Source organism: Archocentrus centrarchus, chromosome 13, assembly GCF_007364275.1.
Source record: "Archocentrus centrarchus isolate MPI-CPG fArcCen1 chromosome 13, fArcCen1, whole genome shotgun sequence".
Lineage (NCBI taxonomy): Eukaryota > Metazoa > Chordata > Actinopteri > Cichliformes > Cichlidae > Archocentrus > Archocentrus centrarchus.
Window position 1 is genome coordinate 23,383,447 of NC_044358.1, and position 13,609 is coordinate 23,397,055.

Sequence of the window (13,609 nt, forward strand, 5' to 3'; positions counted from 1 at the left end):
GATGATACACATCAAACAGTCTAAATGTGGATGTGAAAGTCTGCTTTTGATAACAGTCACAGAGTTTTGTCTTTTTGGTCACAATAAAGTATAAAAACAATACAAACCACATGCAAAACCTCTAATTTAGGGTCAAATAAAACTATAGCTTAAACAACATGGAAAAACTGTGTGCAGCATACAAATCTATTCAGTCCACATGCTCTGAAATTCTGAAAACTTGTGAGATAATTTGCTTAAAGTACAGCAGAAATAAGACCTAAAGCCTGGGAAGGACCATTTTGCAATTCTGGTTAGCCCATTTCAAAGTCAGTCAGTCAATCTCTTTTTTGTTTTGTTTTGTTTTTAAGGCTTTAAAAAGGGTCACTGGTTTACACAAGCTTTAGACATTTCATGCTTTGTTCTACAACATAAAATATGGAAGTAAATACCCCACTTGTGATTTTTTTTTAAATGACTGAATGTCTTTTAGCCTTAATTGATAGGACAGTATAGCAAACAGGAAAGAGTGTGGAACGACATGCAGGAAATGGCCCAGGGCAAACTCGAACCCAAGCCCCTGCAATAGTCTTTCAGCTTATGGGTCATCTGCTCAACATAGTTTATTCCAGCACCCAACGCACTTGTGAACTACATAAGATTATAAAAGTTGTCAGAGACATTCAGAATCATCGTGTCAAACACGGGAGCTAAATGGCTGTGAAGCTTAGTTTATACTTGTGTGTTGAATCTATGTAGAGCCTATGAAGTAACTGCAGTGGCTGGCGCACTGCCTGTGCATGGTGTGCCTCTGCTGCACAGCAATTTTGCCACCAAAGCACTAGTTGGCGGTAGAGTTTCTCTTTTTGAGTTGATCCATTCTCCCACTCTCCTTCAGTCAATGTGAAAAATGGCAGCTGGAAAAGAAGTGGTTGGAATGCACAGGAGGAAACAACAGTAGTGAATGGGCCAATGGTAGCTCACAATGTGAGCTGCATTGATGCAAGGTGTAGTTACATTTCTAGGAAGGGGCACATCAGGTTACCACATATGTTACACTGAGTTTCAGAACGGTTTGCGGTTACGGTGCATCATGTGTAGTTTGTTTGAAGTCTTGTTTTTTTTTTTTGTTTGTTTTTTAAACATCTGGCAATTTCATTTACATTTACAACCCAGAAAACAAAACGTGTAATTTATCTTTCGTGAAAGTCCAAAATCCCATAGAAAAATACCAAGAGAACAAGGCAATGCTAACTTCACAAATACAGTGCAGCAGAAATGAGGAAAAAGTCATCCCTCATTTCAGTGCATTTTAAAGAATGTAGATTAGCTTCACCGAATTGAATGGGGAACTCTATTTGTCACTCTTTGACATAATTAATTAATTAATAAGTTATTAATTCGTTGCAAACTTTTTTTAAATCGAGAGATCATGTGATCTGGAAGAGATGCAAAAACTAGTTTTCAAACACATACTAATGTTAAAAGATGGCAAATTTTGATGCCTACACCTCACAAGCCTCATGTTTAGTAAATGATAGTAACATGAGAGGTAATGTGTCACATGGCCAAGAACTGAGAGAAACACTCCTCTCCAGAGGAATCATATTCCCTCACAGACCTCACCTCATTCAGCCTGTGCAATAAGACTTAACTTACAAGAAAACAAACAGTGTAACTTCTACAGTAAAATGTGAGTTTGTGTTCAAGCACATTTGTTATTGACAGAGACAGTTTAGCCCCGTCTGTTTCTTTCTGTCACATTACTTAGAAAAAGTTAATGTACCTGTATGACTTTGGCACTGGGCTGCAAAGGCTTGATGATTAGCTGTCTTCCTGATGTGTAGAGGATTCTGTCCGAGTCTGGACCCCAGGCCACAGAATACACAGGAGATCCTGGAAACACACCCAACAATACAGGAAGAATAAAGAAGCAGTCTTTTGTTAATGAGAAGCCGAGAGCACAGAGTTGTGTACAAATGTCTACCTCTCGCTCATACAAAGCAGGATTTGGTGTGAACAACAGCTAAAGGATACAGCAGAGCCAATTCCTCCTCTCAGAAGGTATCATACTCCCTCAGAGCTCTCACCTCATTCAGCCCATGTAACAGCACTTAAACTTACAAGAAAACCAGCTGAGAAAATCAGTCTAACTTCTTCAGCATAAGCACAAGTGTGCATTTGTGTGCGCATGACGTGCACATGTGTGAGGGAAAGTGTGAGTGAGAGCGTGTGCCGAGTTGTGGCTATGTGTGTGTGAATGGGTTTTTTTTTTTTTTTTTGGGGGGGGGGGGGGGGGGGGGGGTGACATTTAACCCTACTCCAGGTGCATGGGGTTTCTCACAAATGCCAAATGGTCACATGATGTAAATCTGACGAAGGCAATGAGAGGGGTTCACACAAGTTCCTCTTTCCTCGCTCTCGCTCAGTTCAAACCTCTTCCTAGAGCTCTCTCATAAAATGGGTCATAGTACCCAAAAAGAACAGCGTGCTCCTGTAGTATGTGCATGTATGTGTGTGTGTGTGTTTATGTATGCATGTGTGGAGCTGCAGCCACAAAAGAGAATCAACACCTGCAGTGATCTGGGTGCCATGTGGAGGGTGGTGTGCATCTGTGGAAATACTACTAAATCGAGGTGTTGCACAAATGTACAGCTCAATCCCCAAACACTAAGCTAAGAAAAAAATGCTACTACATACTGGGCTCAATCGCCATTCCCCAGCCAGGTTTTCCACAGCACCCACAATTCAGCAAGAAGGTAATTTCTACCCCCACAGAGTTAAATTTTTTAAGTTGAAGTGTATAGTGATTAATAAGTAAACCATGTGTGATGTGAATGCTGGAGAGAGAAGTTTATCATCAGTCTTATTAGTTTTTATGGATGTCCACCAGGGTTATAATAGTTTTGGATTTTACATTATAGTTTAGTTTTAGTTAGTTTTTACTTTTTTTTCTCTAATTCAGTTAGTTTTAATTAGTTTTCAGAGTGGTTTTGCTCGTTTTTATTAGTTTTTATTTTTGGTTTCATGCTTAGTTTTAGTTAGTTTCAGTTAGTTTCAGTATTAGTTTTAGTATTTTCATACCTAATCAGGTGCAAGATTCAAGGCGCAAAAGTGACTATTGTGTAATGAAAACTTGACAAAAGATACAGTTTAAAGAAATATAGTCAACAACCAACTGTTCACAAGACATGCTAAATTTGTGTAATATTAAGGACACACATGAGCATAACCAGGGAGAAACAAAGAAAAACATGAACTCCCAAACTCAATAAATTCTACAATAAACTCCACAATAAACTTCAGCATCAGTGCAGCAGATTAATAACGCCTACATGTGGTGTTAAACAAAAACAAACTCTTTGAAGGAGTCAAAGCTCAAATCCAGCTGCATCCTGATGTTCTCACCACCTGAAGCTGCTTCTGTTTTGGAGCTAGCTTGGTTAGATGCTCGCTAATTAAACCTGCAGGGTCTTTGCGGCCTCTGTACACAACCTACAGAAGTTGCCGACCTCATGTCCGCATTTATGCTTGTGTAGCTGGATTGTGTGTGTTAATTACCTTGTGGTCGTGTGCAGGTGTTTGTACTCAAAGAACCTCCATACGGGACTAGGCAGAACGCAGCCATTACTTTGCGGACCAGCGCGGTGAGCGCACGCACATGCGCACTCACACAGTTGTCCTGTGGCGCTCCCAGCTTAAACTCGGAGAGCGGAAACAATGATTTCATATCAATCCACAAGGCTTAAAAAACCCCCCCAAAAAACAAGTAAATGAAAGTAAGTTTATCGATTATTTCAGTTAGTTTTAGTTAGTTTTGTAAACTCACAATTCAGTTTTAATTAGTTATCGTTTTTTCCTTTTAATTATAGTTTTTATTTATTTCAGTTAACGACAATGTTTTTTCAATTTCAGTTTTCGTTATTTCGTTCGTTTTCGTTAACTATAATAACCCTGATGTCCACACAGGCCCTTGTGCTCACCTTCTGATTTGCAATATATATCACTTGGAGCCAAGCAGATCTTAGCACTCATGGACCAGCAAAGTATAATCATAGCTTAAAAGGCCCAGTGCATACACACATCAAATGTGTTTATACAACAGCCAAGAATAAGGAAAATATATATTATATTATATATATATTATATTATATATATATATATATATATATATATATATATATATATATATATATATATATATATATATATATATATATAGTGGGGCATGCAATATTATTCGGCCCCCTTGCGTTAATACTTTGTAGCGCCACCTTTTGCTGCAATTACAGCTGCAAGTCGCTTGGGGTATGTCTCTATCAGTTTTGCACATGGAGAGACTGAAATTCTTGCCCATTCTTCCTTGCAAAACAGCTTGAGCTCAGTGAGGTTGGATGGAGAGCGTTTGTGAACAGCAGTCTTCAGCTCTTTCCACAGATGCTCGATTGGATTCAGGTCTGGACTTTGACTTGGCCATTCCAACACCTGGATACGTTTATATGTGAACCATTCCATTGTAGATTTGGCTTTATGTTTTGGATCATTGTCTTGTTTGAAGATAAATCTCCGTCCCAGTTTCAGGTCTCTTGCAGACTCCAACAGGTTTTCTTCCAGAATGGTCCTGTATTTGGCCCCATCCATCTTCCCATCAATTTTGACCATCTTCCCTGTCCCTGCTGACGAAAAGCAGGCCCAAACCACGATGCTGCCACCACCGTGTTTGACAGTGGGGATGGTGTGTTCAGGGTGATGAGCTGTGTTGCTTTTACGCCAAACATATCGTTTTGCATTGTGGCCAAACAGTTCGATTTTGGTTTCATCTGACCAGAGCACCTTCTTCCACATGTTTGGTGCGTCTCCCAGGTGGCTTGTGGCAAACTTTAAACGAGACATTTTATGGATATCTTTGAGAAATGGCTTTCTTCTTGCCAGTCTTCCATAAAGGCCAGATTTGTGCAGTGTACGACTGATTGTTGTGCTATGGACAGACTCTCCCACCTCAGCTGTAGATCTCTGCAGTTCATCCAGAGTGATCATGGGCCTCTTGGCTGCATCTCTGATCAGTCTTCTCCTTGTTTGAGATGAAAGTTTAGAGGGATGGCCAGGTCTTGGTAGATTTGCAGTGGTCTGATACTCCTTCCATTTCATCATGATTGCTTGCACAGTGCTCCTTGAGATGTTTAAAGCTTGGGAAATCTTTTTGTATCCAAATTCCGGCTTTGAACTTCTCCACAACAGTATCTCGGACCTGCCTGGTGTGTTCCTTGGTCTTCATGATGCTCTCTGCGCTTTGAACAGAACCCTGAGACTATCACAGAGCAGGTGCATTTATACGGAGACTTGATTACACACAGGTGGTTTCTATTTATCATCATCAGTCATTTGGGACAACACTGGATCATTTAGAGATCCTCACTGAACTTCTGGAGTGAGTTTGCTGCACTGAAAGTAAAGGGGCCGAATAATATTGCACGCCCCACTTTTCAGTTTTTTTATTTGTTAAAAAAGTCTGACACATCCAATAAATTTCATTCCACTTCACGACTGTGTCCCACTTGTTGATTCTTCACAAAAAATTAAAATTTTATATCTTTATGTTTGAAGCTTGAAATGTGGCAAAAGGTTGAAAAGTTCAAGGGGGCCGAATACTTTCGCAAGGCACTGTGTGTGTTATGTGTTTTATATATATATATATTAGGGGTGGGACTTTAACGCGTTAATTTCGATTAATTAATTACGGGGAAATTAACGCGTTAAAATTTTTAACGCATTTTAATCGCACTTTGCACCGTGGAACGTTTCTCAGTGCGCGAGTTCCCGGCATACAGATTATATCGACGCACAATGTCCAAATTAGGGGCCGCATCCTGCGAAGGACCCGGCCCACGTCTTTCGCAGCCCACGAACACCACAAAGGCCGGAAGTGAGCGGCTAGCCTTCATATCAGCTGCCGTCACCTCTGCGTAGCTCATGTCGCCTAGCAACCGTGAGTGCGAAGCACAGCTGTGTAAAAGCAGCTGGTTAAACGGAGAACGAACTTTTTCTCCTTTTTGTGGTTTAATTTTAAGTCTTTAATTCAAAATAAGCTGTTAAAACAAGCATAACACATTTCAACATCAAGGAATACAGCTGAGCGAATGATTAATTTCCAACTATAACAAGTGAGACATTAATGTTGAATAAAACTATCCAGTTATGATGCTTAACTTTAATTTCAGGAGTTTGCTTATCACAGGAGCACTTCCACCCTTCGTTGGTCTGTGTAGTAGACTGGTGGGAAAATAAACAAAATTTTGAAGTTTAAGCTTATGTATATTGATTCATTCATCAACCAAACTTTAATTAATATTTCTCATGTCAAATATTGAAATGCGATTAAAATGCGATTAATTTCGATTAATTAATTACAAAGCTTGTAATTAATTCGATTAATTTTTTTAATCGAGTCCCACCCCTAATAATATATATATATATATATATATATATATATATATATATATAATCCTGCCCTTTTTAATGCAGTGCTGCCTGAGGATCACAGGCATCCAATACTGATTTTTGGCCTTGTTTCTCCAGATTCTCTGAATATTTTGATGGTAATATAATACTGTAGATGATAACAAATTCAAAGTCTTCACAATTTTTTACATTGAGGAACATTATTCTGAAATTGTTACACAATTTTTAGATGCATTTATTACAGATTGGTGAACCTGTGTCCATCTTTAATTCTGAAAATCTCTGCTTCTCTAAGATGCTCTTGGATGAGACACAAATCCTTGCTGTGTCTCATCCAAGAGACACAGCTTTGGGGTTGTGTCAGGAGGGGCATCCAGTGTTGTAGATGGCTGGACAGCACACTTTTTGTGCAATGTTCCAGTACCACTGCCAGCAAAACAGCCCCAGAGCATGATGTTACCACCACCATGCTTGACAGCTAATAGTGTTCTTAGGTTTGAAAGCCTCACTTTTACTCCATGTGCATTCATGTGGGCAGCTGCAAATTTCAGTCAAGCTTCAAGGTGTCGCAATTTCCAGTTTATGGCAGGTTTAAGGCTTTGTGGTTCCTGAACATCTCAACCAATTTCCTCTCACCTGAGGGTGACAAATTGGGTCTTCTTCCAGACCCTGGAAAAGTGGTGGCACATCTGATTAACTTGTACTTGCATACAGTTATTTGAACTTATTATCTTGAAATCTGTAGATGTTTAGAAATAGCTCCAAGAGACCTTCCCATCTTGTTTAAATCTGCAGTTCTCCTTCTTAGATCTTCACGGAGTCCAAGGAACTCAGTGAATAAGTTGTGGTCAATCCAATGAGTGCTGACAAACAAATCCTTTTTATGCTGGCAAAGAGATACTACCAGTTATAGTCATGATCACTAACAAGAAGTTCATAAACCTTGGCCTTGTCTAGTTGAAAGACATTGTAGAACCTTCAGCATCACTTATTAAAGATTTGAGTGTATGTATATATTGAGCCTGTATGTATACTTTTGACCCTGTGTGGATTAGAGAACTCCAAAATAAATTCAAAATTCCATCCATCCATCCATCCATTCTCTTCCGCTTATCCTGTTCAGGGTTGCAAGGGGGCTGGAGCCTATCCCCTATAGGGGAGTCAGGGTACACCCTGTACAGGTCGTCAGCCTATCGCAGGGCCAACACAGAGAGACAGACAACCATTCACACTCACATTAACACCTATGGGCATTTTAGAATCACCAATTAACCTAACCCCAATAACTGCATGTCTCTGGACTGTGTGTCCATGGGAGGAACCTGGAGCACCTGGAGAAAACCCACGCAAATACGGGGAAATCATGCAAACTCCACACACAAAGGCCTGGGCCAAGGTGGATTCAAACCCAGACCTTCTAGCTGTGCAACAGTGCTAACCACCACTGTGCTTCCCAAAATTCTAACTTGTGCACCCAATTCTTGATTTTGAAGTCATTATTCAAGCCCATCATGAGTGCATGTAAATGTCTAACCACAACTGTATGCATTATTGACAACAAGGAACAAGACTGCAATCACAATTAACAAATAGGAACACACTTTACTGTGATGAAGAAAGAGTCTGTGACATGTCAGCCTACCAAGGTTTGTCAGTAATGATTTAACTTGAGTTTTGACAGAAGCAACAGACTAACATTAAAAGTTAGTTTATTGCTAACTAGGCAGATAAAAGCTCTGGAGTTGACTCCAAGTGTTGAAGCTGCATTTTGTAGCTGTTCACTTGAACTCATAATATGTGTTCCAAAGAGCTGTTGATGCAAGTGAGGAAGGCCATCATTGGGCTGAAAAACCATAATAAACCAATCAGAGAGAGCACAAACTTTTGCAGTGGCCAAATCAACATTCCAGTCATTCTTTAAAAAAAAAAAAAAAAAAAAAAAAAAAAAGGAATGCACTCACCAGATCAGCAACATCAAAGGTCTGTAAGACCACAGAAGATATTTGTTGAGATGTAATGTGGATGATTGCAAATTCTTTCCTTGGTTAACAAAACCCACCTTTGACAAGTCAACACTCTTGAGAAGGTACATGTATCATTGTCATCAAAGTCTACAATGAAGAGATGATTCAATGAATGGAAACACAGAGGGTTTACAACAAGGTGCAAACTACTGGTTACACTCAAGAAGAGGAAGACCAAATTAGATTAAACATCTAAAAGAACCTGTACAGCTCTGAGGAAAAAAAAAAAATCTTTGGACAGATGAAGCCAAGATGAACTTGTACCAGAATGGTGGGAAAAGAAAAGTATGGAGAAGGAGAGAAACAGCTTATGATCTCAAGCATAGCACATCATCTGTCAAACATGGTGGAGGCAGCATTATGGCATGAGCATGTATTGCTCCCAGTTGAATTGGGTCACTAGTGTTTATTGATGATGTGACTGCTGAGAGAAGTAGCAGGATGAATTCTGAACTATACAGGGCTATACTCTCCGCTCAGATTCAGCCAAATTTAAAAACAAACAAACAAACAAACAAAAAAAACTATTAGACAGTGCTTCGCAGTGTAACATGGATAATGACCCAAAGCAAGCTGCAAAAGCAACCTAATAGTTTCTCAAGACAAAGAAATTGGATATTCTTCAATGACCAAGACATGCTCAAACCCAAAAGAGCATGCTTTTCAGTTACTGATGACAAAAGTGAAGACAGAGTGGTCCATAAACAAGCAGCAACTGAAGGTGGCAACACTAATGGTCTGCAGGGCATCTCGAGTGACAAAACAGCATTTGGTGATGTCCATGGGTTCTAGACTTCAGGTAGTCACTGACTGCAAAGGATTTTCATCCAAGAATTTAAAAAGAATCCTTACAGTTAAAATTATGTTGATTTGTCCGTTGCATTTTGAGCATCTGAAATGGGGGACTAAATGTAAAAATGGCTGTAATTCCTACACAGTTAATGCAATACTTTTGTTAAATCCTTGAATACAAATTGAAAGTCTGCATTTCAATCTCAACTTGACTGTTTGAATTAAAATCTACTGTGATGATGTACAGAGGCAAAATGGCAAAAAAAAGTACCACTGTCCAAAACTGTATGGACATAACTATATAATGTTGCTTTTTCCTTCAAGAAATCATATTCTTTGAGATGTAAATAATTCACACACATCAGCAAATGTGTGGCATTTTGTTAACTATAGAATCTTTATCCAATTGATCTGTATCCTGGTTAAAACTGCACATTTAGCAGTGAACTCAGTAGTAACTGTTTCAAATGTCACATCTTGGCCTTTGCCAGAAATCTGCACTTTTTGAAAATGCATTTTTCTCAGAATAAAAATAAGTATTATTTCCCTCTGCTTTTAATATCCATCCTGTAAAGTATTTCAAACAAATGTGCAACAGAACATTTGCGTATACATGTATAAGAAAATGCATGTGTTTTGCTTTGTTCATTAAAATTTGAGTGCTTAAATAATAACTAAATGAATAGTGCACAGTTTTACACAAAGATGAGATACACATCTGCAGCTCCGCTTCAGTGAAGTTTTTAGCCTTACCTTGGCTGGCTAGTGTTGAGCGTAGCATCCCACTTTTTGACCAGATCTTAATCTGTCCATCTTCACCAGCTAAGTAATTAGAAAAAAGAAAAAAGAAAAAAAGGAACAAATCTTAAACACTGGTGGATTCATTAGATTCTCATTTTGATTAAAAAAGGCTGATTAAAAGAACAGTTGTCAGATAACACTGGAGATGAGTCTCAGTCATCATTACCCGTGATAAGAGCAGTCCCATCATAGTTCCATCTTCCAGCCAAAACAGCACCTTTGTGCGCATCAACACTCTTCTCAATGCGCCCCATCTTCGAGATCAGGTGGAACTTTCCTGCAACAACAGAAAACATAAGCTGTACAGCAATTCCACACTCTAGGTCTGGGCTGATGTAGGTGTTTACAATTGTTTATAATTCAAATCCACAACTGAGCATTGAAATTCACTCAATAAGGTTTATAATTCTGTGCAATTCCAGTTGCTGTGTAAGGGAAAACAAGTTTAACTGACCACGACAAAATATTAAAAATATATAAATAAATCGGCATTGTAATTAAAAAGCATAATAACTACCAATCCCCTAACACACAAATACCGACAAACCTATATTCTCCCCAATCAAGTAAATTACAAACTTCTGGTCTGAAGCAAATGAGTGAAACTAAAGGGTTTCTGTTGGGTGAATTAGGGCAATTTTCTATGTGCTAGACACGAAAGGGTGATCAGGCATGGAGAGTTATTGAAGACGGTAGCCTACCATATACTTTGTGGCAGTGTGTATTAAAAATTCTGAATGTTCTATGTAATTTCTGGTGACCTAAAACTGCAAATCAGCATGTTGCTGCTCTCTCCCACTTCTAAATTTGGACATCCCAACAAAAGTGGATGTAACTGATCCAGCAGGTAGTCAGTATAACAGGCATGTACAGCTGAGTGACTCTTTCAGATGAAAAGCAAACACACATTATAAATCCACATTCTGTATCAGAAATGCTGATTTGTTTGTTTGCTTATTATCTGGAAGGCCTCATTTTCTGATCTCTTACAATAACATATCAACCCTTTTAATTTTACTTCTGAGTATATATGGTTGAGAAATTCCTGATAGCACATCTGGACTTTTATTACAAACATAAGGTCTGACAATAGCCTTCACACTTCATCGTGCCCTCTTTCTGGCAAATCTAGTTCTATGCCACACAATATCCTTTCCAGCAAATGCTTGCATGTGCAATTATGCCTCTTAACAATGTGAAAACATTAGGGATTCTAATATAGTGAAGTATACTTATTAACTAGAAGTACAATATTAAGCTTAGTATCAGCATTAGTATTATACAAACAGTGATATCACATGATTTTTGTAACTGAAAAAGGTCAAACAGCTTAGTACCATACAAAAAAATGTAATTAAAAAAAAAAAAATCCACAAATAAACTTGCAAAGGGAATGATGGCCAACTAATCAAATAAGGAAATCCCACATACATAAAGTCCTCAAACCCAGTAATAACCTGGTGGACTGTTTTTTTCTTTAAGTATGTCATACTATCACAGAGAAAATTCAACATCGAAACCAGATTAAACACTTTAATCTGAAGCAGAGGAAAGCTTTCAGTGTTTCAGTAAACCCTGAAGTCAAAATAAAAGAATAAAACTGATTCTATTCTTATCGCAGAAGTAATAACTTTTGCAATACTAATATTTTTAACCGTAACATAACAAGAAGCAGAGGAACGTTGCAAAAGTGGATCATAACAGTTTTCACTAGTCTCTGGTCTGCCAGAGAAAATTGCTGCTTCAGTTTGTGGGTGTGTTTATGCAACCCTACACTGCCATTAGTGTTGTGACCACACATTGCCTTGCCATAACAGTGCATCCATATTCTGTGTTGTATCTAACTCAAGCCAAAGCAGAGACATAAGAGTCCATGTACAGTAAATTCATGTCACACAAATTGTGCCAACAAAGGTCAGTATTAAAAATCTACAAAACAAATATTGAGTTTTAGATATAGATTCATGCTGAATGATTCATGAAAAGTAGAGCCCAGATGGACTCTTTACTGGAATATTAAAATCCTACAAGTACCATACAAGTATCAAATTTGCAGAGATGATTTCCCTAAATGACTCCTGAATTGTGCCTAAGTCTTAGAATAAAGATAAGGAAGACATTGCCATTCTACAGATGGCAAATTCTGTTACTAGTTGCTATGCTTTCTTTTTTCATTTAGTATATGAAAATGTCTTTAACTAATAAATACATAAGTATGACTAACAACAGCCACTCCCACTGATTTTACGAGTGAACTCTGAAAAAATCTCTTTAGCATTGCTGGTCAAAATTCAGAGCATACAGAGACTTGCCATCAGTGCTGGTGAGGACAAAGATTTCAGCCTGGGCTTGTTTCTTGCCACCAAGAGTTTTGGGAAACCAGTGTAGGTCAACAGGGTAAATTTCCTCTGGCAATTTGACAATCAGACTGGTCTCACTGGTCAGCAGGTTCCACTTCAGGATCTGATGATCCTCACTGCACGAGTACAGCTCATCTGCTGTAGTCCAGCCAACACAGCTCACAAGTTCTTTATGTGATCTGCGGTTAAGGCCATTAATGAGTTATTAGTAATTGATTCAAAAAACTGTTGTGGTAGCCTCTGCAATAAATAGGGTTTCTGGAACATGTACAGATTCTGGATTTGGCACACGTTAGATCAAGACAAGTAAAGAAAATAATTATGGCAATTCTATCACTATCTCAAATAGCACGACCAATAATTATGATTAAAACAAACAGAGGTTTTGTGGCCTTGTGTTATAGAATATATCACAAATATCATTATAAAAAGGATATGTTTGGGTTCTTTTAGCAGGGACGTTTTCAGTCTCATGGTGGATGTTCGTTCTGTTGATCACTTAACAAACAAACAAAACAAACAAACAAACAAACAAACAAACAAAATCAGTCAGACAGTAAATTAGCTCTACTACAGCTCTTTGATAACAGAAAACAAAACAAAACAAAACAAAAAACAACACTACAGAAGACCTGAATCACGGATGTATACAGCTTACCGGTAAACTGTGTAGGGCCGCTGTTGGCATTCTCCGGTAGCTATAACGTTGAATGAAAAAAGCGTCCGCTGTTGCTACGGTACCTGCTACCGTTGCTAACTACAGTCCTATGCTATCCCCCGAGTCTCGTCTGTGACTTGAATGCTAACGTTAACTTGTTTTCCTGGTTAAAACGGACATCGTTTTCTCGTTGCCGAGTATACTGTGAGAGACTCAGCAAAGCGTGCGTGTCATTTGCTCTAAAATGGCACGTTAATACAGTAGGCAACAGCCTTATTTATCATTAATCAGCAATTTATCCCCAAGTATAAATGCAGCATTTTGGTAGCCATTTAATCTGGGTCATAAATAGCTTGAAAAGCAAATTATCGCGAGAGTTGCATCCCCCACTTCCTTGACAACGGAGATTTCGAAATATTTATAAATTCAAAAACGACATCTGTTAAATAAATGCATTCATGCGAGTCGTTAAAACCAAGGTGCACTAATATTAACAGCTGATCCATCGAGGTATATTTCTTGAAGTATAAACTATT

At 38.5% G+C, this 13,609-nt stretch overlaps 1 protein-coding gene across 2 annotated transcripts in view; it reads right to left on the reverse strand.

Moving 5' to 3' along the window:
- The window catches only part of ift80 (intraflagellar transport 80 homolog (Chlamydomonas)), a 49,844-nt gene extending 36,242 nt beyond the window's left edge, over positions 1-13,602 (reverse strand). Inside the window, exons 1-6 of one of the 2 annotated variants that reach the window (XM_030743643.1) lie at positions 13,074-13,602; positions 12,853-12,913; positions 12,368-12,589; positions 10,222-10,332; positions 10,008-10,076; positions 1,766-1,875 (exon numbers count right to left, since the gene is read on the reverse strand). In XM_030743643.1, coding sequence (XP_030599503.1) covers positions 1,766-1,875; positions 10,008-10,076; positions 10,222-10,332; positions 12,368-12,589; positions 12,853-12,889 — 549 coding nt within the window. In that variant the 5' untranslated portion in view covers positions 12,890-12,913; positions 13,074-13,602. The remainder of the gene's footprint in view (positions 1-1,765; positions 1,876-10,007; positions 10,077-10,221; positions 10,333-12,367; positions 12,590-12,852; positions 12,914-13,073) is intronic. The other variant, XM_030743641.1, reaches the window with a different exon arrangement.
- Positions 13,603-13,609: the final 7 nt, after the last annotated feature.